Here is a 14,676-nt window from a genome sequence, read left to right as displayed (position 1 = left end):
CTATTTTTGATTGTATTTTAAATGGAATTGTCTCCTTAATTTCATTATGTACTGTTCATGGCTAGCAGATAGAATATCACTGCCTTTGTATATTGATCTTGTATCCTGAAAACTTGCTGAATTTATGTATTTACTTTATTCTAGTGTTCTTAGCAGTTTCTATATATAAAGTACAAGATGAAATCATGTAGAAATAGATAATAAATAATCTTATATTTAAATGGAAAAACTAGTTATGAAGGTCCACAACAATAAACCACAATTCTGAAATCCAAAATGTTTTAGAAATCAAAACTTTGTTTCTAACTCATTTGTTGATTAAATCTGGTTTAAATTAACATGGGACGTACAAAGTATTTAACTCACTTATTGTAAATATTCATATATTCATTGCAGAATTAGTAATGAATTTGAAGGGAGATCAGTGGGATGCTGCCCTGGACCCTGTTAGGGTTTTATTTAATATGTACTGTACACTGCTATTCTAAAAAGGCAAAAAAAAAATATGAATTGACCTAAGGATCTTGGTGAAATATTTTAGGATGTATAATGTTATTATGGACTGAATGAATTCTTGGCAAATTCATATGTTGAAGCCTAACACCTGATATTATGGCTTTGGAGGTGGGGCTTTGGGGAAGTAATTAGATTATATGAGGTTACAACGATGCAATCCCCATGATGGAATTAGTATTATTAGAAGAAAAGTAATCAGATAGCCCTGTCTCTTCACTATGCTAGGACAGAGCAAAAAAGTAACTACCTGCAAATCAGGAAGACAGAGCTCAGCAGGAACCAAATCAGCCAGCACTTGATTCCTAACTTGCCAGCCTCCAGAACTAAGAGGAATGTCTGTTTTATAAAAAAGATTATTTCATTTATTTGAAAGAACAGACAGGAAGAGACAGAGAGACAGAACAATCTTCCATGGCTGGTTCACTCCAGGAGCCAGGAACTCCATCCTGGTCTCCCACATGGATGGCAGGGCCCCAGGTACTTGGGTCATTTTCTGCTGCCTTCCCAGGCACATTAGCAGGAAGCTGAATTGGAAATGGAGCAGCCATGACTCAAACTGGCACTCTGATGAGGGATGCAGTGTCAGATGCTGCAGTTTAACTTGCTGCACCACAACACTGGCCCCAAGAAATATCTGTTTGCAGGTGGAAGGAAGGGAAGGGTGGAAGAATGTCTATGTTCCTGAATTTGAATTTATAAATGCAAGAAGTTTGTATACCTTAAATGAAAATATTAAAAATGCCACTCAGTTCATCTTTATTTTTAATAGCAGCATAAGCCAAGACAAATCTGTTGATCACACTTTAAATGCATGTGGATACAGAACAAGGGAGAGTGGAACCATTTTGGTTGCTTCTTAATAATTTGAATAAGTGGGGCTGGTGCTGTGGCTTAGCGGGAAAGCCGCCACCTGCAGTGCTGGCATTCCTTACAGGTGCCGGTTCGAGTTCTGGCTGCTCCACTTCCAATCCAGCTCTCTGGTATGCCCTGGGAAAGCAGCAGAATATGGCCCAAGTCCTTGGGCCCCTCCACCTTCATGGGAGACCTGGAGGAGGCTCCTGGCTCCTGGCTTTGGATCTGCGCAGCTCCGGCCATTGCGGCCAACTGGCGAGTGAACCAGCGGATGGAAGACTTCTCTCTCTGCCTCTCCTTCTCTCTCTGTGTAACTATGACTTTCAAATAAATAAATAAATCTTTAAAAATACTTTGAGTAAGAAAGTAGATTAAACCAAATATATGGGATGATAAAGCTACTAGGAATAAAACAATGGAGATTAAGGGGAGACAGGAAATATGAAAGATTGGAGTATAGACCTCGAGAGATAGAAGGTCTATCATCAAATGGGTGTAGAAGCACTTAAAACACCTCACATTTAAAATTAAGAAAAAAGCTTACCTAAAAAATTAAAGCATAAGTCTCTCTTCCACCCCTGTGTGTCTACTTTCATTCATCAGTGGTAACTATCATTAATAGCTTCCTATGAATCTTTCCAGTAAGGCCGTATCCTAGTGAGTATGCACATGTGCTCACATGCAAAATATCAACAAACGGTGTACTATTTCTACCACATATAACATCTGTAACCTGGACAGTAATTTCACTTAAAATACAACACAGTCTGAATAACATTTTAACACTTGCTCAAGATAGGGTTTCCTTTTATATAAATAGAATTTGCATTCATTTTAATGGCTGTATAGTGTACTACTTCCTAATATTGATATAACAAATCAGCAGCTAGTCTCCTATTGATGGGACTGTTTTCACTATATGGTTATTATAAGCATTCATATGGTTGATATAACAAACAATTATTTGAAAAACTTTAATATGCTTTGCTATTCAAAATATTTTTAGGTTTATGGCTATATAACTTCCTCTATTGTTGACATCCTGCATTAGTGTGGTACATTTGTACCAACTGATGAAACAATGTTTATGCATTCTTTTTTTTTTTTTTTCGTCAAAGCAGACTTTATTGGAGCACACGGCACAGCCCCCAGCTCAGCCCGCTCCCCCCCACCCCCACCGCACCCCGAGTCTTCAGTTTCCATGGCGCCGGGGCCGCGCAGACCGCTCACGGGCTCCCCAGGCGGCGGCGATGGTGACACCCCACTCTCGAGGGCGGCCCGGGCCCCAGGGGAGCGGGTTCTGTCGCTGGTGCACCGCACAGGGCGGGGAGCCCTATGCATTCTTATTAACTAAAGTCCACAGTTTCAGGTTCATTGTTTGTGTGCTACAGTTCTATGGGTCTTGAAAAATGATAATGCGTATCCACCATTAGGGCAAGGTACACAAGTTTCACTGGCCTAAAATCCCTTGGGTTTTAACTATTTATCCAACCCTATCTCACTCTAAACACCAGACAGCCATTGATCTTTTTATTTCCCCTACAGTTTTGAGTTTTCCAAGAATGTCATAAAGTTAGAATCGCAAAGAATATAGTCTTTTCAGACCAGATACTTTTTGCTTAGTAATATATTTAAGATTCTTCCATTTCTCTTTATCATTGAATAATATTCCATTGCATGAATGTGCCACAGTTTATCCACTTACTTATATTAAAGGACAAGGAGTGACTTCTGCTGCTCAGCAACCTTGTTAGCATGTGGTATTATCGCATTTTCTGTTCAATAGGTGAAAAGTGTTATCTCATTTTTTTAAAATTTGAAAAGCAGAGAGAGGAGGACGGATATTTCCTCCATTGGTCCTTCCCCAGGTGCCTGCAACGGCTGGGACTGCCTCAGGTTGAAGCTGGGAACTCAATTTGGATTCCCACATGGATGACAGTAACCCAAGCACTTGAGCCATCCTCTTGCTGCCTCCCAGGATGCACACCAGCCAAGAAGCAGGAATTGGACACAAAGCTGGGATGTGTAATCATCTAATGATATAGTGTTGCCTATCTTCTCATTTCCTTATTTGTCAACTGTATCTTCTTCTGTGTGATATCTATTCAGAAGGTATGTGCATGTGTTATGTTGAATGTTTCCTTATTAATGTGTTTTAAGAATGCTTTATATAATTTGAATATAAATCCTTACCAAATATGTATTCTGTGAATAATTTTTTTCCCAATTTGTGGCTTGTCTTATCATTCTCTCTCTCTCTGTTTTGAAAGATTTATTTATTTATTTATTTGAAAGGCAAAGTTACAGAGATGCAGAGACAGAGAGAGACATTAATCTTCCATCTGCTGGTTCACTCCCCAAATGGTCACAATGGCCAGAGATGGCCAGTCCAAAGCCAGGAACTTCTTCCAAGTCTCCCACATGGGTGCGAGAGCCCAAGCACTTGGGCCATCTTCCACTGCTTTCCCAGGCCATTAGCAGAGAGCTGGATTGGAAGTGGAGCAGCCGAGATTCGAACCAGCCCCATATGGGATGCCGGCACAGCAGACTTTTACTCACTATGCCACAGCCCCGGCCCCCTTAACATTATCTTAACAATGTCTTTGATAAAGCAGAATTTGTTAATAAAGTCCAATTTATTATTTTTTTCATTGATAGTATTTTTGGCATTATATTTGCAAACTCCATGCCAAACTTAAGTCATCTGTTTTCTATGTAATCTTTTGGGGTTTTTATAGTTTTAGCTTTTACAGTTCATTTTTGTAAAAGGAATAGGTACTGTCTAGATTCACTTTGTTTTATACAGATATACAATTGTTCTAGCCACCATCTATTAAAATCCTATGTCAAAAACCAGCTGTTTGTACTGGTATGGTTCTATATCTGGACTCAGTATTCAGTTCCCTTGATTTATATGACCATTGATCCACTAATACCATTCTATCTTGATTACTGTAACTTCATAGTAAACCCTGAAATTAGATAGTGTTAGTCATCTTTGTTCTTCTTCAATATATATGAGATTATATATTTTCCCTTTCGATGTAAATTTTATATCAGCTTGTCAATATCCACAATATAACTTGATAGGATTTAACTGGAATTATGTTGAATCTTCAGATCAATTTAGAAAGGACTGACATTTTAAGAACTAAATGTTCTGTTTTAGAAACATGAATAAGTACGACAGAAAGTAATTTTTCTATGATTTAACCAAATATAAATTATGGAACTTTTATTAAACTATAATAAAATGTGACATGTGATATTCTATGAAGAATACTAAGTAAGACAAAGTGAAAATACTATTAGTGCTACTAGCTACTAACTTTATGTGATGTTACATAAACCAATGAAGAAGCAACTCTCCAGAAAAGTCTCTCCTGCAATGCATTCAAAATACTGAAGTACCTCTACCTAAGAGAACACTATTCTTCAAAAATCTCTTACCTCTCCCTTTAACATAATTTTGAAACCCTGCATTGTTTTCACTTAAACTGGTGGTTCTTAACAGGGGTATGACTTACCCACCAGACAATATTTAGGAATGTCTGAAGGTATTTTACCATGGTTTTGGGAGAAGGGGACAGTTCTACTGGCATTAAGAGAATAGAGACAAGAGATGCTGATTATCATCCTACAGGGTATAGGACAGCAGCCACCTTGCCAAAGAATTACTGGGCTCCAAACATAAATTGTGCCAAGATTTTTTCCCCATTTAGCTTTTATTTTATTTGTTTAAGTGAATTTATCAATACATCAGATTTTCAGAGTCACAGGAAATACATGATAATTATTACAACATAATTCTCATCAACTCTCATATTGATGTGATATTGATACAAAGGGAACAGATTCAATGTAGTTCATAGATTCAATTCTAATATAATGATAGCTACCTTTCTCCTTCCCTCTTTCTTTTTTCTTTCCTTTCTTCCTTCTTAATTTTTAAGATAACATATTTTAAATTTACATTACAGTCAAAGGCTTAATGCTCCAATAAACAAACAGTTCAAAAGTAAAAATATAGTTCAATAGGAATATAGGCAAGGGCTATAAACAAGAATCAACAATTTCTCCAAGCAGTTCACATTCCTTTTGATGAAGTTAGCTAGTGGTTTGTCTATTAAAACATATATGGCATAGCGGGTAAGGCCGCTGCCTGTGGTGCCAGCATCCCATATCAGCACTGGTTCAAGTGCTGGCTGCTCCACTTCTGATCCAGCTCTCTGCTGTGGCCTGGAAAAGCAGTGGAAGATGGCCCACGTACTTGGGCCCCTGTACTTGCTTGGGAGACCTAGAGGATGCTCTAAATAAATAAATAAATAAATCTTAAAAAAAAAGGTTAAAGAAAAAGAGACATACTACAGGGCAGTTATAATCAAAACAGCCAGGTACTGGCAAAAAAAAAAAAAAAAATAGATGTGTAGAATAATGGAACAGAATACAAACTCCAGAAATCAATCCACATATCCATAACCAACTTATCACTGACAGAGGAGCAAAAATCAATCCCTGTATTAAGGATAGTCTCTTCAGCAAATGGTGCTGGGAAAACTGTATCTCCACATGCAAAAATAGGAAAAAAAAAAACCCCACCTCACGCCTTATAAAAAAATCCACTCATAATGGATCAGGGACCTAAATCTATAACCCAGAACCATCAAATAACTACAGAACACTGGGGAACCTCTGCAAGACATTGGCACAGGCAAAGATTTCTTGGAAAAGACCCCAGAATCACAGGCACTCAAAGCCAAAATTGACAAATGGGATTACATCAAGCTAAGAAGCTACTACACTGCAAAAGAAACCCTCAGAAAAGTGAAGAGGCAACTGACAGAATGGGAAACATTTTCAAACTATGCAACTGATAAAGGATTAATATCCAGAATCTATAAAGAGCTCAAGAAATTCAACAATATAAAAACAAACAATCCAGTTAAGAAATGGGCAAAGGACTTGAACAGACTTTTTTCAAAAGAGGAAATTCAAATGGGCAAAAGACACATGAAAAAATGCTCAGAATCACTAGCCATCATGGAAATTAAAATCAAAACTACAATGAAGTTTCATCTTACCCCAGCTAGGATGGTTCTCAAACAGAAATCAACAAACAGTAAATGCTGGTGAGAATGGGGGGAAAAGGTATCCTAATCCACTGTTGGTGCGAATGTAAACTGGTAAATCCACTGTGGAAAACAGTATGGAGATACCTAGATGTTTATTGCAGCTCACTTCACAATAGCTAAGATATGGAATCAGCCCAGATGTCCATCAACTGATAACTGGATAAAGAAACTATGATATATATATATATATTTTAAATTTTAAATTTATATATATATATATATCATATATAGATATATGATATATATATCTATATATGATATCTATATATCTATATATGATATCTATATCTATATATATATCATATATAGATATATATATATATCATATATATATAATATGGAATACTATTCAGCAGTTTAAAAACAAAAAGAAAAAAGGAAATCCTGTCTTTGCAACAAAATGGATGCAACTGGAATCCATTATAGTGAAATATGCCAGTCCCAAAAAGACATATACCATATTTTCCCTGATTTGTAGTAACTAATAGAGTACCTAAAAGGTAATGTATAGGAACAAAATTTACATTTTGAGATTTGATGTTTGTTTATAGCCCTTGTCTCAACTGTTCAGGAACAGTGTTTTTTTCTTCATACCATTTATTGAACTCTTTAGTTGGTGTAGAGTTAATCATATGATTATAAAGTAAACTGAAAATAGATCTTTGTAAAAATTAAGAGTAGGAATAGGAGGAGGAGGAGGAAGAATGGTGGGAACATGGGTGGGTGGGAGGTTAGGGTGGAAAATATCACTATGTTCCTGAAACTGTATATATGAAATACATGAGATTTGTATATCTTAAATAAAATTTTAAAAAAATTTAAACACTCATGGAAAATAAAATTTTTTAAAAATGTGTCTTCTTTTTCTGGTGCATTTAAAGTTTTTTTTTTTCTTTTTTTTGTTTTTGGTTATTTTTTTTGTTTGAATTCTATTTTTTCTATTATCAGGATCACTATCCACTTTCATTTGTTTCTACTTGGTTAGTACATCCTTAAACAGTTCTTTATTTTCAGTCTTTTCAAATTACTGTTTTAAGTGTGTCTCTTCTAAACAGGATGTAGTTAGATCTTTCTTTGTGAAGAAAATTAAAATTTTTTCTTTAAGTGGTGTATTAGTTCTATTATTCTATAGATATGACTGATACTTTTAGAGTCAATAAGGCCTTACTGTTAGATAATTTTGTGCTTATTACATTCCATGTGTGCTTTGTTCTAAATACCCTGAATAGGCAGGAGACAGAAAGTAGAATAGAGGTCTCCAGGGAAAGGGGAATTTTTATTTAACAGGTACAGTATTTCTGTTGGGGATTACAGAAAAGATAGGACAGTGATAATGGTTACATAACACAGTGACTTTACTTAATAATTGAATGTACACCTAAAATAGTTAAAAGAGTAAATTTTATAGTATATACATATATATATGCACACACATATATAGCCATATTTTTATATATATAAATATATATAGCCATATATTTCTGAAAAAATACATGTGATATAATTACAAACATGAATTTATAACTTTCTACATAAATACAATAAGGGTAGACACATCAAAATTTCAAGTAGTATTTAAAGCCTACAGATCTATAAGTTAACTGGGGCCATTGTCATACAAGCTCAAAATTATGCTTAGAAATGTGTTTCGTAGTATATATGAACTACTTTAAGGCACCACATACTTATTCTAATTAGATGCTTGTGTTTATAAAGGTCTTTAGTAACAAAACTCATCTCCTTTAAGTTCCATTTTAGCATTTAAGTTGAAAAAATCCTCTATATAAAATGATGTGTTTACACAGCAGCTACAATTTTTTCAGCTATTTACATAAAAGACATTGTACTATACACATTATTTATTTAGCTCTCATAACAAAAATATGATGAGTATATAAGTCCATTTTAAGGAACCGAAAGCTGAGGTGCAGAAAGCTGAAGTAACAAGACGTTAGGAAGCTGTGAGAAGCAGAGCAGGGACTCAAACCTGGAGGTATGTAATAGCAGAGGTCATGCTCTGGACCACTGTGCTTCTGAAACAAGGGCTGCGTGTTCCACAGGAAGTAGAGCAATGTGAAATCACAAGATCAACTTGACATCTTCATTAGAAAAAATATTTTACTCTTATGGAAAAATGTAGAAAATAACTTTGAACTTTCATATTTGTAAATATTTAAATCAAGTACATTTTGTAATAAAACAAATATGGATTATAGTACAGAGGAAATGGCAACTCTAGCACAGAATTTGGAAAACAATGCAACTGTGAAGAAATTTTGTATTTGACTTCTCGAAGGTCTTAAATCAACTTCAGCATTAAGTGAACAGTGTAGGGGGGGTGAGTGGTCCAATCTCTACCTTCCACCACTAGGCTAACCTGGATGCTGGCATTTAAGAAGTAGTAAACAAACATGTGGTTTCCCATTTCTGAATTAGAACACATGTAGTCAAACACAGGAGTGACAAATAACAAACAATTTTTGTATCTCAGTTATGGAAAAAAGTAATTATGAACAAAATAAAATACTGTTGACAGAAATTTAATTAGATATAAATAAATTAGAATGTTTCATGTTCCTAGATTAGAAAATTCAATATTGTTAAGTCTCCCAAAATTTACCCATAAGTTCAAGTAATCCCCAAAGACATCCCAGTGGGTATTTGGTGAAATTATGAGTTGATTCTAACATTTATATAGAAATGCAAAGAATCTAGGATAGCCAAAATGATTTTGAAAAAGGAAAACAGATTAAAGACTATACAGTACCCTACTTCATGACTTATTAGACGGCTCTAATAATAAAGAATAAGCATGAGGACATATAGATCAATGGAGCAGAAGAGAGACACACACATATAATCAATCAATTCAACAAAGCTGCCAAGGAAATTCAACCAAGAAAGAAAGTCCTGTCAACAAAAGGTGCTGGAAAAATTCGACATACAAATGGAAAATAAACAAATTGTAACCTTTAAGACACAGCACCACAAAATTAACTTAAAATGGAACATAAACATAAATATAAGAATTAAAACCACAAAATTTACAGAAAAATGTAAGAGAAAATGCTTGTTGTCTTAGGATACACAAACATGTCTAAGGACACAAAAGTACAAGGCAGACAAAAATATGTTGAATTTCATAAAATTTTTTAGAAATCTGTTTGGATGTCAGTGATGAAAGACATAAATAAAATATGCCATAAACTAGGAATCGATATTCATAGTACATGTCTTTAATAAAGTAAAACTTCTTGAAACTCAGTAATAATAGAAAAATATTTAGAAGATGGTTGAAAGATTTTTTTTTTTTTTTTTGACAGGCAGAGTTAGACAGTGAGAGAAAGAGACAGATAGAAAGGTCTTCCTTCTGTTGGTTCACCCCCCCAAATGGCTGCTACGGCCAGCATGCTGAGCCGATCTGAAGCCAGGAGCCAGGTACTTCTCCTGGTCTCCCATGCAGGTGCAGGGTCCAAGCACTTGGGCCATCCTCCACTGCATTCCCGGGCCACAGCAGAGAGCTGGACTGGAAGAGGAGCAACCGCGATAGAACCGGCGCCTCAACCAGGACTAGAGCCCAGTGTGCTGGCGCCACAGGCGGAGGATTAGCCTAGTGAGCCAGGGCTCCGTTCAGTTGAAAGATTTAAATGTATATTTTACAGAAGACACACAAATAGCCAGTAAGAACACAAAAAGACATCTAATATCCTTAGTCACTAGGGAAATGTAAACCAAAATCATTGCACAGCCATTAAAATAACTTAGAAAATACTTGGTAGAGCTGATAAGGATGTGAAGCAATTCTACAACTCATATTGCTGTGTGAATGCACAAAATGATACAACCATTTTGGCAACACTGACAATTTCTTATTAAGTTAAACAAATAAACACTGGGCCTAGAAATTCTATCCCCTAAGTATTTACCCAGGAGAAAGTAATGAAAACACACAGCTACACGAAGATTTCTACAAAAACATTCAAATCAGAATTACTCATCATAGATTTAAGCTGAAAAAACCCAAATGTCCACTAACAAGAGAGTTCATAAGCAAATTGTGGTACAGACATACATCATAACAGCACTCAGCAATAAAATGCAACACAACAATGGGGGTGGGGGGGATGGGGGGAGTTATTGCAGCAGTACGGATGAATCCCAGGAACAGTATCTGTGCTAAAGAAGCCAGAAAAAAACTGTATTCTCTATGAGTCCATGAAATTCTGGAACACGTAAAGTTCAACTCTAATGAGAGAAAGGACATCAATGACTATCTGGGGTCTGAGCTCGAAGGAGCAGAGGTGAGCACAAGGTACATTTTGGGGGATGGTTTAGATGTTGTACATATTTATATTTGGCAAAATTAATCTATATACTTAATAGATTTTAAAATCCTTCTAAACATATGTTCAGTGAAATGGGACAGTGTGTTTAAAACAAGGCAGCTGATGTTAGAAAAAAGGTTATGAATATTTATAAGAATTTATATGCAATTTAGGATTAAAATAAGGGTTGGAGGTTTCATCAGACTTTTGGTGCTAGGAAGACAAATCACCATGGGAAAAAAAGGCTGGGATGAATCTTTTTTTTTTTTTTTTAAAGAAATTATCCTAATTGTAAAAAAAAGTGATCACCTACAAAGATAAACTAATTATGGAATAATTTTGAAAACAACACTTTTGTAGGAGAAGTCTTCTAGGGTGAGTATCTAGAGTATTTCTTCTCCAAAAATAAAAAGCAGACAAAATACTAGAAACTCAACCTGTCTGACTCATCTTCGATGGCGTTCTCTGAAATGGTTCTTTTACAATTTAGCCAGAATCTACTTTCTAGCCTCACCTTGCCTAACAACATCAAATAAATCTATTTACTGCACTTTCTGAATTGCAATTTGCACACTATTATACACAAAATGCCAGTATTTTTTGAAATGTCCCCAATACAGAATGGGCATATTTGGAAGTCTGTGGCCAGCAGTTTTAGTTACTTTTCAGTCCGGGTCATATTATAACGGCCTTAGCTCAGTCTATAGTTAAGAGATTAGGTACTACAGTCTCAAGAATTCAAGGCTGGAAGACAACAATTTCCAAAACAAGAAAACAAAGGTTTCCCATCTCAAATAATGCCTTTTTGCATACTTTCAAAGCATAATTCCACAATGAGGCAAATTCTATTACTCTGATAGGTACCCAAGTGCTAATATGAGTCACAGGTCTCTTCTTTACAGGAAAGTATAAACTTGCAAAATATGCTAGCAGCCGGTTATACATCTATGCTTTTCAGTTCTAGGTAACTTCCCCATAATGCTTATATCACAAATGAGTAAACGAAGCTCAGAAGGGTTATGCACCTTGCCTGAATGACCAAACAAGAGAACTGTGATTGAAAGCAAGATTACAAAATCCAAAATCCATGCTTAAGTACTATGATGTGATGCCACAATAGGAGAACGCAATCTCCTTTTGAGTTGCTACATAAACTTGGGAGAAGAGGATCAGCATAATTTTGAAGACCATATTTACCTTCAGGGGACGCAGAGCACCGCAAAATTTCGTCCACCAGCTGTTTTCAATGAATTCTAAGTGCCTCTCTCTTTTCTTGAGTGTTCGCAACCTTTCTTCAAATTGTTTTAAAGCACGCTTATCCCTTGCTGGCAAAGGTCGACCATCTTTACTCTGCAAATGATGGTACAAAATTCAGGTTTTTTATGATGAAAATATTACTAAAGTTCCCACCAGATTTAGTGACCATGCAACAAAATGTTTTTAGGATTGGGCACTCCAGGCAAAATTTATAAACTGAAAAACACTGACAACAGTTATATGACAGTAAGTATAGTTGAACAAAGGTCTCCCTCACAATGTAGATGTACGCACATTTAATACTAACCCTTCTCCTGGTACATATTTTCCGAATACTCACAAATGTGGAGAGAACTACTTGTGAAAACAACCCCATTAGAAGGTATTTGTTTAACTACTATATACGCTGTTTAGTTACTCTCTCTTCCCTCCAACCTCCTCCTAGTCCTTATTTTAATTTACATGGCCCTGCCCCTTCTCTCCCTTGTTCAAATACCTGGGTTACCCAAACTGATACTTCTCAGCCTAATTCACACACCAGCAGAGTAATGCAATGCAAGACTGTGTGGCTGGCGCCAGTGCTGTGGTGTGGTAGATTAAGCCTCCGCCTGCAGTGCCAGCATCCTATATGGGTGCCAATTCGGGTCCTGGCTGCTTCACTTCAAATTCAGGTTCCTGCTAATGACCTGGGAAAGCAATGGAAGATGGCCTAGGCATTTGGGCCCCTGCAACCATGTGGGAGACCCAAATCAAGCTGCTGGCTCCTGGCTCAGGATTAACTAAGCTCCAGCCATTGTGGAAGTCATCTGTGGAGTGAACTAGCAGGTGGAAGACCTGTTTCTGTGTCTCCCTCTCTCTGTTTATAACTCTATATCTCAAATAAATAAATAAATCTTTAAAAAAAAGAATATGTGGCTTGCAGCAGGTTTTCTAGCAACTGCTAAGAATTGCCACTTCTTTGCTCTCCAAATGCATTTGGAACTAAGTCATGCTTTCTTTGATCAATATCTGAAAGGTAATTTCCATCTATTTTTTATTTTATTTTAAGACTTACTTTATTTATTTGAAAGACAGAGTTACAGAGAGAGAGAGAGAGAGAGAGAGAGAGAGAGAGAGGTCTCCATCCATTGGTTCACTCCCCAAATGACTGCAATGGCCTGAGCTGATACAATCCTGAGCTGAGGTGATCTGAAGCCAGGAGCCAGGAGCTTTCCATCTATTTTTATGTGATGCTTCCTGTAACTATAAACAGCACCTTTTCCATGATGTCGCACAGACATTCCCAGTTGAACTCCCTACACCCTAAGTGTCTTCAACTGGGCACAATTATAAACTACAATAATAAGACCATTGATAAATATATGAAAAAATGTAAATTTGCTTTAATGGAACAAGAAAAACATGTAAACAGGACTACATTTTACTACAAAGAGGAAATAGGTGTTTAGCCTTGTGGCTATGATGCCTATGTCCCACATCAGAGTGCTTGCATTAGATTCCTGGCTCTGGCTCTGGCTCTGGCTCCTGGCTCTGATTTCCTGCTAATGAAGATCCTGGGAGAAGGCAGTGATGGCTCAACTAATTCACCTCCTGCTACCCACATGGATTATGTTCCCAGCTTCCAGTCTGGGTCCTGACCTGACCTCAGCCATTGTAGGCATATGGAGACTAAATATGTAAATGTGAGCTCACTCTCTCTGTCTCTGAAATGACTATGCAAAGATATTATATAAGATAACTTCTTTAAGATTGCTAGTGATGTTTTAAATAGGTTCTAAACTGATACACAGCATTTTTCTCTTCCGTATATCCAAGAGAGGCCTCAATTTGAAATCACAGATAATAACCAAATATTTTTTCATAAATATATGTTCACAGTTACATATCTGTACATACTTGTACCACTATGCTCTCCTGGAGTCAGCCTTTCTGTATATTATCACAACATTTTCAAGCTTTATCATGCCTCAGAATTATCTGGAAAGTATGTTAAACAGATTTCTAAGCCCTACCCACAAAAGAATGCAACTTAGTGGGTCCTAAGAGGGACTTAGAATTTGCATTTCTACCAAATTCCCAGGAAATACTAACATTACTCATCTAGAGACCCCATTTTACAAACACTAGACTGTATTTAAATATCTTCACTTCTTTAACTCAAGTACATTAAGTCAACTATCTTGGGTATTATCCTACTGAATCCCAGAAAACAGAACTTACAGAACTTTCTGAAGACCAGAGAAACAAAATGCACAGTCCCTTCTGGAAGAGAGATCCAGCCAATAACATTTCAAATGTGTGGTACAAGAAGGATCCAGCAGCTTTTAACCATAAAATTGTTCTCAAAACTTCCATTATAATATCAAAAGGATGCCAACAATGAGGCAGCTTTGTTTCACTGCTGATCACTATTTGAGAAAAAAGGGTCCACTAAGAATATTCTTAGGGGTGTAAAATAATAGCAGGGAAAAAAATAAACCCATGTTATCTACCTATCTGGTGAACGCTTCAGTGGACTGAAGGAACGATTCACTCTGTATTGCCAATTAACTAAACCACTATATTAACATTGGTCACAGAAACAAATGCCAGAA

At 36.3% G+C, this 14,676-nt stretch overlaps 1 protein-coding gene across 3 annotated transcripts in view; it reads right to left on the bottom strand.

Annotated features, from left to right (window-relative positions):
* LMBRD1 (LMBR1 domain containing 1) overlaps positions 1-14,676 on the bottom strand; it is a 143,590-nt gene that overhangs the window by 49,899 nt on the left and 79,015 nt on the right. For all 3 annotated transcript variants that reach the window (XM_089333068.1, XM_008263085.5, XM_070073909.2), the window contains exon 9: positions 12,023-12,175. In XM_089333068.1, coding sequence (XP_089189194.1) covers positions 12,023-12,175 — 153 coding nt within the window. The remainder of the gene's footprint in view (positions 1-12,022; positions 12,176-14,676) is intronic.

This window comes from Oryctolagus cuniculus, chromosome 5 (genome assembly GCF_051225735.1).
Source record: "Oryctolagus cuniculus isolate XC-2025 breed Fujian yellow rabbit chromosome 5, ASM5122573v1, whole genome shotgun sequence".
NCBI classification, from domain to species: Eukaryota; Metazoa; Chordata; class Mammalia; order Lagomorpha; family Leporidae; genus Oryctolagus; species Oryctolagus cuniculus.
The sequence above is the reverse complement of the archived record's forward strand: the minus strand, read 5'-3'. Positions and strand labels throughout refer to the sequence as shown.